Source organism: Elephas maximus, chromosome 19 (genome assembly GCF_024166365.1).
Source record: "Elephas maximus indicus isolate mEleMax1 chromosome 19, mEleMax1 primary haplotype, whole genome shotgun sequence".
NCBI lineage: Eukaryota > Metazoa > Chordata > Mammalia > Proboscidea > Elephantidae > Elephas > Elephas maximus.
In genome coordinates this window covers 17,711,507-17,724,568 of record NC_064837.1, presented here as the reverse complement: position 1 = coordinate 17,724,568, position 13,062 = coordinate 17,711,507, and the positions used below count along the sequence as shown (strand labels likewise).

The 13,062-nt window shown below is 37.9% G+C and overlaps 1 protein-coding gene across 1 annotated transcript in view; it reads right to left on the bottom strand.

Moving 5' to 3' along the window:
- The window catches only part of SPATA22 (spermatogenesis associated 22), a 29,535-nt gene extending 19,587 nt beyond the window's left edge, over positions 1 to 9,948 (bottom strand). Inside the window, exons 1-5 of the mRNA XM_049860386.1 lie at positions 9,906 to 9,948; positions 8,049 to 8,177; positions 5,995 to 6,055; positions 5,771 to 5,866; positions 733 to 1,072 (exon numbers count right to left, since the gene is read on the bottom strand). Coding sequence (XP_049716343.1) covers positions 733 to 1,072; positions 5,771 to 5,866; positions 5,995 to 6,055; positions 8,049 to 8,177; positions 9,906 to 9,948 — 669 coding nt within the window. The remainder of the gene's footprint in view (positions 1 to 732; positions 1,073 to 5,770; positions 5,867 to 5,994; positions 6,056 to 8,048; positions 8,178 to 9,905) is intronic.
- Positions 9,949 to 13,062: the final 3,114 nt, after the last annotated feature.

Genomic DNA, 13,062 nt, shown 5'->3' with positions numbered 1-13,062 from the left:
CAGAGGTCAGACAGGAGCCAGCTGCAGGATCCAGGACAAGCAAAGGCCCTTGAGCCCCTGCCAGAACATCTGCTCACACTCGATGCAGTTCACACGCCCAAGGAAATTCTCCTTCAACTGACTAGCTACCCACAGCAGAACTATCATGGAGGCGCTCGCATATCAAATCTCAACAGGGAAGTGATCACATTATACGACTGCCAAAATCCTGAGAATCATGGCCCAGCCAAGTTGACACACAATAATGACCATCACGTCACACAACCCCTCCCACATTATATGTGTGGGCCCATTACTTGTGAAAAAATACGGTTAAGTTGCAACAGAGAGCATATGGCCCACAAAGCCAGAAATATTTACTATGTGTCCCTCTACAGAAAAAGTTTACTGACCCCTGTTGTAAAAAACTTAGAATGCCATATGAAGAGTTTGAATATTTTCTGCAGACAGTGGATAAACTGCCATCATCTCAATAATTAGTAAACAGTGAAAAAGTTGGAACCCAGTAGGAAACTCTAAAACAACATAAAAGAGAGCAGCTAAGAACATCCTCTAAGAAAATATTTTGGAAACAAACACTCTTCCACTCCAATGGAATTGGATATTTGTGCTAATCAAATAATGCATGCCATAGGACTGATATCAAATGCTCTTATTTAACTTTCTAAATATTTCCTTACCTCACATTCTTGAAAATGTAAATAAGATATTAACTCATTTTTAAAATTTTACCTTGAGAGTATTTTCTTCTGGAATATCATCCAACATCTTTTTCTTAAATTGATTTTGTTGAAAATTAGGCTTAAAGCCCTGTAATGTACTCCTCTTGTCTACAGCTCTCACTGTGACGTCAGATACATTTGATGAATGTGTTTTCCGGAGTACTTCAGTTTCTCTTTGGTGAGATAACTTAGGATGTTCAGATAGCCTTAATTGTTTCTGTTGAGCTCCCAAGCTCATTGGACAGGAATTTATTCCATCATTTGCCATCAGGTTTGTTCTTTTGTCCTGAGGCCTAAAATCATTTCTATCCCAAGTTTTCAAGCTGGTATTTTTGTTGCTATCTGTGTAGCTATAATAGTAAAAAAAAAATAATAAAAATTGAAAAAAGAAAAAAATTAATATTTGTTTCTATATACTTTTTCTTAACAAAAAAATGAAAATTTGCATTTATATGGCAATTTATTGTTTATAAACTACTTAGAAACTCTAAACACATCATCACAACAACCTATATTATCATCTGTTTTTCCAGAACAGGAAATTGAGCCTTAGAGAGGAAGTAACTTATCCAAAATCATATAGTAAGTTACTGGCAAATGCAGAACTCATAGAACCCTGGTCTCCCAACTCAGAGTCCAGTGCTATAAAGTATATTTTAAAGGTACGCCAGCTTTCATACAACAGTGGTTGTCTCTGAGTGGCCAGGTTTTTGAGGGCTTTTCCTTACTTCATTATATCTTTATTTTTAAATTTTCTACAAAGTAAAAAAAATATATTTCAAGTTAAACTATGGCTTGTGAATGATTTTAAATTACAAAGGAAATACAGACAGACATGGTAGATAGTCATTTGGTTAGAAATTTTGCATTTTTAGTATATAGCTTGCTATATAACCTACTAATGAATCTGTTGCTGCATTTTACTAGCTACCTTAATCTAAGTTAGTTGTATCAGCTGATGAGAACATAATGTTAATAAGGCCAAGACCAAAAAGTATAATTTCTGAAAAACCTGGTTACGAGTTCCACAGGGAAAAACTAGTCCAAGCCATGAGTTCTTAATTCTGAATAGTGTTCCAGAAAATATAACAAGTATCATAAGAGGGCAATCAATATAGCCCATCCCTTATTTGGGAAAATAACCCAAAACAAAGTCTAGGATAAATGTGGTTCACTCATGACCAGGAGAAGATACAGGTTTTATGGGACCTGAATCATATATAATTTGGGAAGCCCTCTTTAAGTAAAATTAGGTAAAAAAAAAAATTGGTTATGAAAGTAATGAGAAATGAAAACACGAATAATTACAAGTTCTTAGAAGCCAACAAATACAGCAAACACCACAATATACAGGAAAAAATCCTTTTAGTATTATTAATAATTATACAGGGAAAATATTTTGTGTCATTATTAACCACCTGATACACCTCCGTAAGAATTTTTTTCCTGTATTGATCACTTCTTCATATAACAATTACATAGTTTTATTTTCAATAAAGAGAACAGAAACATAATTTTGTCTTTCCTCTAGCATGGTCGATGATATTCTTTTTTATTGTTCATAGTTTAGAAAAGTTTCTTTCAACTTCACAATTCCTTATTGGTGACAGCACATCTGAAACTTCCTCCAAATATTTTGCTCTCGAGTTCTCCTAACCTGGGAGAACTACAGTCCTTTGATCTCGCTGGCTGTGCCTCCATACACAGATGCTGCCTCAGCAGCCAATCCAGCTTGGCCAGGTTCTAGACACCCCACCAGGCCATAAGGTCTAGGTTGTAGTGGCTCCTGAGCAGGGCAAGATCTTCCTGCTCGGAGGAAAGGTGGCGTCCAGATGTTTAATAAGATCCCCAGAAGGACGTTGTTGCTAGTACCAGATGGATGTGGAAGTACAGCCAACCACCCATCAGCCCTGCCTGCAGCCCCAGGACCACCACCAGGATATAGGGGGTGACCCCATGGAGGGCAGCACTTCATGAGACCTGTCCTTTGTTCAAGCTGCTGCTTTATTCTTTGGCCCTTGCCAGAGAACACGCTTTTAAGGGAGACAACGCAAACGAGGCGCCCTGATGGATCATTAAGTTCATGGTAAATTCTGTGCTAACTGAAAACTCCTAGGCTATACATAAGCACATCTGACTGGACTATACTCAATTCCTCTTATCTCAGAGCAGGAGGAAAATATATAACATCTCCTTAATTTGAAGTACAATATCATGAAGAGTAGATCAAAAATTGAACGATAAATTTTAGAAACTTTTTTTTTTAATTTACACTGTAATCTTTATGGTACCTATTGTTAAAACATTCTAAAGAGAAAAAAATATCTAAAAATGGGCAAGACACAGCAAATTGCTGAAATATAATCAATTATGGGAGGAGTGACACTGTAAAAGCCTAGAGAAAAGCTGGAAAAATGCTCTTCCCTGGAAAAGCTAAAATCATCTAAAAGGGAAGATGGTGAAGTGAAAAAACACAGCGACACAAAAGAAAACATGGTAATTATAAGAAAAGAAACTAAAATCTTCTTCCCCCTTATCAAATGCCTGTGGGAAAATGAGAACCTTGGGTTTCAGAGTATTTAAACTAAGGATGTCCAGAAATTACCATGGAGCTTAAAGATCTCAGTAAGTTAGAAGTACAACATTCAACTGTGACCAGAAGAACTATACCAACAAGGATGGAAGTGTCAAGACAGTATTCCAGAGGCAAATAAGAGTCTAAAAGACAAGGCTCTTCATTATCTCTGGCCATCCTGAGCAAGGTGATGAAGATTTAAAATTTAGTGATATGGACATGGGAGATCTGCCAGGTTCTTCTGAGATACTGACTTACAAGTATTTATTGTTTGACATTATTGAACTTTCACACAATAGAACTGATTAACAAGAATGGCTGAAAGACATGATGCATGAGAAGAAAGCAATTCTGGGTAAATAAGTGCAACAGGCATTCTAAGTGTTCCACAACCAAGAGTGTCAGATGAAATTTGTTTTTGTAAAATCCTTAATCAAGGGTTTTCGTGGTAGTGATGGACAAGGCAGCACAAAGGTTACAAAAATACATCAAAAGAATTATAGGTTTTATCCACCATACATGTGTAGTACTGAAAGGAGTTTAGATATCATCTAGTTCAAATTTTTTTATTTACAGATGAAAACTTAAGACTCAAAAAAAGTAAAATGGATTGATTTTTCTGTTTAAAAATGTGATAGTTATCTTTGGATCAGTGCAACTATAAATAACTTTTTTCTTTATACTTGTTTTTCTAGAATGATCATATTATTTTTACAACGATCCTTTTATCTTAGAAAAAATTATGTCCCTATTTTCCCTTAAAAACAATTTATGGATCTACCTGAACCTGTTTGCCAGGTTGTGTTCAATTCCCAGCTTCTGAAGTCCTCATCTCCCCTCAGCTGAGATTTCTTAACCATATACAATCTCACTTTATCCCCAGAGTCTAAGACCAATCATAGGAGCTTTAGCATAAAAGCTGAAAAATGTAACATCAGTTCAGCCTTGCTAATTGTCCAATATCCTAATTCTGGACATCTTGATAACCTGTCTAACAGCACAATACCTATAACAACGGGAGCTTTCATTGCTCTTGCAAATTCCATGTCTCAAGAAAGCCTAGAACTAGGGTTGCTAGATAAAATATAGGAAAAAAAAAATATATAGGATTGCTACATTTAAATTTAAAATAAACAACAGATTTTTAAGTATCAGTATGTCCTAAATATAGCATGGGAGACATTTATACAAAAGAAATTATTTGTTAATTAACTGGAATTCAAATTTAACTGGGAATCCTATATTTTTATTTGCTAATCTGGCAACTCTAGTCAAGACTCTGAACCTAAGCACAGAATCAATTAAAGGACCTTCAAATTACTAATTGCCTGCTTGGTTTTTCAAATGTTTTCTGCTCTTCAATTTTCTGTCAGACTCCAACTATCTGACAGATCATCTATTATTTCAAATTGGAATATCCAAAAGTGGCTGCCTGTCCATATGACAATCTGTTACCTAATTCTCCGTATAATGCCTGTCAGAATGGGTTTTCTCCTAGTATCTGCAGTTGGAACTCTCTTCCAAGGACCGTCCCAAACCACTGAAGAGGCCTGGTTTCAAGCTCTGAACATGAAGAAACTGACTAGCCCTGCAGAACTAGCATGAATAACAAATTTTTTTTAATTTTAATAAAAACATGATTTGGATATATTTATTAACTACCATATAAAATGTTTCCCTCATTTTAAAAATACAGTATCTTTAATAAAAGTGAGGGTGATAGTAACTTCACAGGGTTGCTGTAAGGATTATTAACAATGACTGATATACCCTAGGTGTTGATGGGAAAATACTTGGTTTCTAAAATTATTTCCTTCAATAGTTGCCATTTAGCCAAGAATACTAATAACTAACCTAAAAATAAGCCATGTCCTTTTTCTATCTATTCATTATTTCATAATTTTCAAATATTAAACTTAGATCCTTATAGCAACAGACCAGAAGTACCCTCACGATTTTCTCTGCTGGTCCTCCTCATTTCTCGGGCTCCTAACTTGGCAGATGCAGATGTATCTCGGCCTCCATCTTTCTCTCTTAGTCCGCTCTGTTTACCTTGGAGCCATATTACTGGGGTACGAATGAACAGTCTACTTGCTTCTCAATTTCTAAACACATTCAACATCAAGATGTAGTGATTCCTGACTCTTTACCTATTGTCGATGAGGTAATTAATGATCTATAAATAAAATCATAAATTTATGGTGATAAATATTTGCAGAAATATCACTAGAACATGAAGAATTCTTTGGAAACATAATCATTGCCCGATTCATCTTTTTAAAGTTTATACAGCACGTTCTCTTAACTTCTTTTATAAAATATAGCTAATAGTGCTCTAATTAGCTATTAAGTATTGAAATTTCCCAAATACAGTTGTTTTTAAGGAAGAGGAGCTGAAGGAAGACAGAAAGCCAGAAAAAGAGGAGAGAGGAAGGATAAGAGGAAATAGAAGAGAAATTTTAAATAGACTCACCTCCAACCACTCTGGTTTCTTTCAACATTTGACTGAATAGACTTAGACACAGAATCTTGACTTCTCAGGGGATGAGAAACTGAATGCGGTACTTGCCTTCAAAGAAATATGTCTTGTTAAATATGAATAGTTTGTTTCCAAATTCATGAATGTAAACTATACACAGAATAATAGCATCAGTTAGTAGCAGATATATACTCATTCGTTTATGTATTTCCACATACCTTGCATTTGTTGTTTTCAATAAAGGAGGGAACTCTGGATTTACAGCTTCCCAGGCCCAATCTTAAAAGATATAAGCAGCATAAACAAAAGTAAGATAGATAATCTTTTTCCAAATAATTCTTTCATACTTATTTAATTTGGGGATTTAAAAACTTGAAGAAGAAAAATCTTGAAGATTTAGGCTTGTTCTTCAATAGCACTTTGTTGTGGAATGTCACAGCTTGCTTCATTATTTTTTTCTAGATGTCTTTCTTTCCCATTATAAGTGAAAATAATGCCTTACTTAGTATCTCTTCCACAGTGAGAATTAGCATAGTAACTTGTACTTTGTCACTGAATTCAGACTAATCCAATGTTTCTCAAACTTTTTTGATCCCAACTCACAGCAAAAAATACATCATAATGCAGAACGTATATATACATGGTGTGTGTGGGTGTGTTTGTAGAGGTGTAGAGAGAATACAGCAAAATTTTTACTATTAATTCTCACCCCTATTATCTGTGAAGCACTCTGGTATTCTCTATTTCATCATACTCTAATTCTTTTCTAAATGTTATTTTAAAGAATGGCTGTACCTCAGCCTGACTAACGGGCCAAGACAAAAACGAGAAAAACCCCGGGCAGTGCAAATGGTTAAGCACTGGACTACTAAGTGAAAGACTGGCCGTTCAAGGCCACTCAGAGGAGCTTCAGAAGAAAGGCCTAGTGAAAGGTCACAGCCTTGAAATCCTAAGGAGTACAGTTCTACTCCGCACACACGCGGTTGCCATGAGTCGGAATCGACTTGACAGCAACTGGTTTGGTTTAGTTTTAGTCCTACCTCCTACCTTTAATATTTCTGACAGGTAGTAAACCTGGTCAGAGCTTGAAGAGTTTAATGCTTCACAAGGAAGCACATTTCCTTAGGAAGTAGCTCAAATTACTATTTTTCAAGGTCAACATTGTTGCTTATAAAAAACTTTTAAATGATGGCAAATTTTTTAAACGGTGTAAGATAAAGGCCCACTTATACATATTCATGTGATTTTCTAATTTTTTATCCATAAACATGGGATTTGTATGAACTTCACACCTCAAATTCCTCAAATGTACAAGAAAATAAAATGATAGATGTAGAAGTAGATTAAAGCCTATGGGTGTACACTGGACGAAATTAACAAGTACTGCTATATATGAAGTTTTTTTTTTAATTCTAGTTGCATAAGATCCTATTAATAATATTTCTAAAGGAGAGTTTCGATAAATGTAAATATATATAACCAGCATATACCAAGTATATTTCAGAATGTCTGCCTGCCCATGCCTTCTTCCAGAGGGGAGTAAGGAGTCAGCAAGCATTATGACCTCCTAGGACCTACCACCATAATTAATTGGTTCAGAGAGGAGAGGCCTAACCACCACCTAAGCCCGGATTTGGGTGGCCTCACTTAAAACCATGAGTTGGGGCTCTCTGCCTCTAGGATTTTAATCAAGAGATACAGATGGCAGTCAACAGTGGACTCAGAAGTACAACTAAAAGGTTCTGTAAACTCCCAGCAAGGGCAATATAGTTTATGCGCTAGGAGAAGCTGTAAGGAGCCAACTGGATGTGAGTAAAGAGCCAACACAGGAAGACAGGCAAAAATGCTACAAAACAGTCTACTTGCCAAGTCCCATAAATTCATGAGTTTCTGTCCTTCCTGAGGTCTACGCTCTTCCGTTTCTCCTGTGTTGATATGCACATTTATCCCTGTTCCTGAAACAACTTTAACCTCTCTGTTCTTTACCACCAAATGCCCGTCACAATATTCGTATGTGTTTTGAAAAAGGAAAAAAAAAATTTTTTTTGCAATGTAGGCTACTCCATTTAAATGCTAAGCCACCCTTGTAAACAAGGAAACTCAAACTCCTGTACTGGAATGTTGAGAAAGAGCCAAGTAATCTCTACATTTGGATAGTGGAAAAAAATAATAAAGTACATTTTCTTTTTCCATTATAGTAAAATAGAAATAGCAATTTTCTACAGTCCTAGTTCTTACTTTCTAAAAATACTTACCTTACCCATTTTCTTACCTGTTGGTAAAGGAGGGAAATCATAACTGTCAGAAGCAGTACTGATACCTGGGTCATTTTTAAGGGGATTAGAAGTTAACGGCTGTCTGTTCCTCTTTTTCTGATTGAACAATGGTACAGGCAAACAGCCTAAATTGAACATACCAATAAATTAGGACATAACAAGCAAATAGATCGTTACAAAATAATTACTAATATGTAATAATTTACTGTTTGAATTTGTCTATTTTTTATATGCCAATTTTATATTACAGATATATTTCTATATCTTTCGACTGCTTTTTATACGCTTTTTAGAGTATATTTTTTTATTTATCCTGAATAGTCTCATTTATCTCTGTAAAGTCTTTCATTATTCCACCATAACATTTGCTCTCATTAACTCTTGATTTGGAAGTAATTCCCAGCTCCTCCCTCATCCCCTAGCCCTTTCCAAACCCACTTTTTGTTTTCCTTACTTCCCTCTTCTGTGCTTGCCTATTACCATCTCAACTAGGGGAAAACCTTCAAGTACAATGGAAGTGAGGGACAGCCACACTTGTGCTTTCCAAAACCCTAACCTATCTTTGGACTTTGGTAGCACACCCTTTAAGGTCATGGTTCTCAACCTGCTTAACATGCAGGTTCCTGGAAACACATCCTTACAGATTCCATTTAAAAAGATTTGGTCTAGAACCCAAATTATACAGTTCTAACACACTCCTCAGGTGTCTGTAACACATATGATCCGCAGATCATTTTGAGAATGCCCTAGAGAGTGGTAATATGCAGCCCAGAAGAAAATAACTAGTACTAACAAACCCTCCAGATGGAAGACGTAGGTCTCAAGTCACGCCAAAAGTCAGAATTTATAAACTTTAATACTGGAAAGGAACTCAGAGGAAAAAGAAGTCCAAAAAGCTTGTCCATTGTCATAGAGCAAGTCAGTGGAAGAACTCAGATTAGGACCCAAGCTTCCTAAATCTCAGTTCAGACCTTTTGCCACTATACCACGCTCTAGCTGGTCCACCACCGCTTGTACTACAGAAGAATGCGGGCTCTGTGATCAGCTCTCTGATGAAAGGCTGGGAGAATGATGTGGGTCCTGGAATCAGATTGCCTGAGTTTGAATTACAACTTTAAGGTACAGAAACATCGAACTGGGTTTGAATTACAACTTCAAAACATAAACTTGGGCAATTTCTCTAAACTCTTTGAGCCAATATTCCAAACACTGAGATGGAGGGTAGCATAGTGATTAAGAGCTTGGACCCTAGAGCCAGATTCCTAGGTGCAAACCCCAGCCCTGCCACTATTAGATTATTTATTTAAACTTTCTGTGTATCAGGTTCTCATCTGGATGAGATATGGGATGATAATAATAATATTTATCTCAGAGGGGTGGTACAAAAATTAAATGAATATGTATAGTTAGATGTCTAGAATACAGTACATATACCACAAATATCTATATGCACATAATTACATAATCCTTATACTAATAAAATGGTAAAGCAGAGATGGTAGAGGGAGCTATTAGGAAAATAGAAGTGCTTCTGGAAATATTTTGAATAAGTAATTCACAAATACAAAGAAATCTATTTTTTTGTTTCCAGCTTAAAATCACAGAGCAACCCAAGGACATGCGGTGCGTAGAAAAATCACTAGAGTAGATCCAAGAAATTTTGATTCTACCGCCACCTCTGCCACTAAATGTTTTACCTTGAGTAAGTCATTTAATTTCCTTGAACCTAAAAAAAAATAAAGAGGCTAGACTCGTTCGAACTTTTTAAGTGTCTTTCAAAATATTCCATCTGTAAACTATACAAGCTGCATACAGTATATCAAAATATAGAAAAATTAAAATTTGTTCAATACCTGCTGTACTTCGAGTTGAACTGACATTTAAGTTTCTTTTCATTTCCAATACCAAGGTCTATTATTTTTTTCCTGAGCCCTCCAAATTTACAACACGAGGTTGTTTGACTAAACCTTCAAAGAAAAAAATCTTTTAACTCCTATTATATGAACAGTAATGAACTACAACACTGGCACACTTATAGGCTTACAAGTCCAGAAACAAAACTTACACTATTGAACCAGACATGAGAGAGCATACCCTGAGTCCCACTTTAAAACACTGTGCAGATTATCTGCTTTGGCCATTAGCTTGAGACCCCTGAATGGTATAATATCCAGGACTAAAGCCTCACTTAATATTCAGAATAACTGTTATAACATTTCCATTCAGTTTCTATAATTTCAACAAATGAAACAAGTATTTTTTTCCTTCACAACAGAATTTGTTGTAGTTTTTTCCACATTTAGCCTCTTAATGTATTTCAATTCCAATTTAATTCAACAAACATCTATTGTGTGAAAAAAAAAAAAGGCAACATGTAAATCTAAATAAGGTCATTACCGTTCCCAAATTCACTATCCAATGAGACAAAGAGATGGAAACACAAGTAATAATGCCAACCAGAATGAGGTAAATACTAATTCCTAAATATCATTTACAGAAATAAAACTTGGGCAGCATGAGGTCAGGGACTGCTTCTGCTTTGTTTCCAAATCTTGGGCTTTATCCTGGAGATCGAGTATAAAATATTTATACTTTAGAAAATATTCTTGGTGTCATTCTAGCGACCAAAACAGATTATACGACTTTTCCTCAAAATAGTAAAACCAAAGTAATTCACCTAAGGGGAAGATGGGGGTGTGAGGTAAGGCTGTCCAAGGACTATTACGTTTCTGAATATCATGCAAACAAAGGCAAAACAACAAAAAAGTGCAATATCCTCCCCCTGAACCAATGACCCAGAGGCAGGGATCCTGAGTTACCTCCCACCCCAGCTTCCAATTAGACCCAAGTAGCTTCGTTTATGCGATCGGTGGACTTGATGTAAAAAAAAGTTTACTCTACGCATATATGTAAAGAGAGGCAGAGAGCCGTGAAGTCAGTGGCCTCAGATGGAGGCCAAAAAAAAAAAAAAAAAAAACCCACTGCCATCGAGTGATTCCGACTCCTGGCAACCCTACATGACAGAGTAGAATGGCCCCATAGGGTTTCCAAGGAAAGCTTGATGGATTCAAACTGCCGACCTTATCTGGTTAGCAGCTGTAGCTCTTAACCACTACGTCACCAGGGTTTCGCAGGGGGGCTTAATTTGGCCCCTTTTGGGGAAAAAAAGCTCCAAAGAGGTTGAGGGTCAGTCCAGTCAGGGCCTGTATTCTCATCCAGCAACCTCCTCTCCCAGGGCTAGAGGGCTGTTTGGGAACTAGGGTGAAGGCACCGTTTTTCCCTTCTTGGTCCTCCTGCCAACACAACACGCAACTTCAACCTTCAGTTTCCCTCACCTCCCTCAACCGTCAACGGTCGGAAAGATCGCCCAGTCAGCCGCCACCTGCCTCCTGGCTTCCGGAAAAGCACAGGAAATCGGGACCTGCGCAGGCGCACTTTGAACCCGCGCAGGCCCGCCTCAATTCTGCGCAGGCGCAGAAGCAGCCACCACCGCGTTGGAGCTTGGCGCGTGGGCCCGATGGTGTAGCGTTCTCAGCGGGGGTGTCCCCCCAAACTCCGCTGAGGGAAGTCAGACAGGGGGAAAAGACACTTGCCCCCTCACCCAGGATCGATTAACAGTAACGCACATCCCCTTATGTTCTCACACCTAGAGGTACGCGGTGCATAATGGCGCTACTAAAGAGGAAAGACGGGAAGAGCCAGTTCCCAGTCACCACTGAGGCGATGACGTAGCTCCTGCCCAGCCTAGCCTCTGCCTCAGATTTGTCAGGAAATAGTGCCCCGGCCTGGCCATACAACACGTTCCCTGTACTCCATGGTCATTTCTTAGGTTCTAGACGCCAGTTTTGAAAATGGTGGTGGCAACCCAAAGTGTGTCTAGTAGAGAATGGCTCAAAGGCCACAGGCATCACAACCACCAGGTATTTCGTTTGGTTCAGCCGAGTTTCTGGGTCAGATCAGTCTGACAGAGAATTACCAGAAAGCCAGTGGCAGAGCTGAGCCCTGGACTTAGATGACAGCCGTGCAAGACGGAGCAGTCAGTGAGGGCGGCCAGGGCTGCCAGAGCTCAGGGGAGGAAATGACCACCTGTGCCTCAGGGGTGAGGAGCCCCGACTGAGGAAACAGAATGGTGGTGCCTGAGAGTTCTGATCTCTGAGGCAGTCTGAGGCTGACAGACTACCTCGTCCTGGCCTTCTCTAAACCTACGTTTCTCTCAGTAAAATAGGGATAGTAATATTTACTTAATGCCCATACAAATACTAAAAGAGAAAATGGGCAGTCCCTGGCACACAGTAAGTGCTCAACAAACGTTAGCCCTTGTAATAGTAGCTACCATTTATTGAATACTTACTGTGGGTCATGGAGTCCCTGGGTGATGCAAACAGTTAAGAGCTTGGCTATTAGCCAGAAGGTTGGAGACTTGAGTACACCCAGAGATGCCTCAGAATAAAGGCCTGGCAATCTGCTTCTGAAAAATCAGCCCCTGAAAACCCTATGAAGCACAGTTCTTCGCCATGAGTCAGAACTGGGGAACTGGTTTGGATTGGTTGGTTTCCTACTATGGGCTGGGTATAGTAATTCTAGTTCTGTCTGAGTTCATAGGCCATGTTTTGTTACCATATCTTCTGACCATTTTGAAGGCTGTGGTGGATGAAGGAGGGAGCGGGCTCAGAGACAAATGGTGTTAGTAAAGGCCTAAGACTGTGAAAACATGACATGTATAAGTAGCTTTGTTTTTTGTTTTTTTTTTTGGAAATTAGGTCAAATAAAAAAAAATATTAGGAGATATGATTATAGGTAGGTTGAGACCAGATGATAGAGGACCTTGAATGCCATCCTAAAGAAAAAGCTTTGAAGGAATAGGGTCACCTTTTATGTGGAAAAGAGAAGACTTCAGGCAATAAAATATCTGAAAAGACTTGTTATTCGTCATAGCTCTGCAAAGAAGACCCAAAATGAATAGAAGTTCCAAGGAACATACCTTGACCTGATACATACATTAAAAAAAAA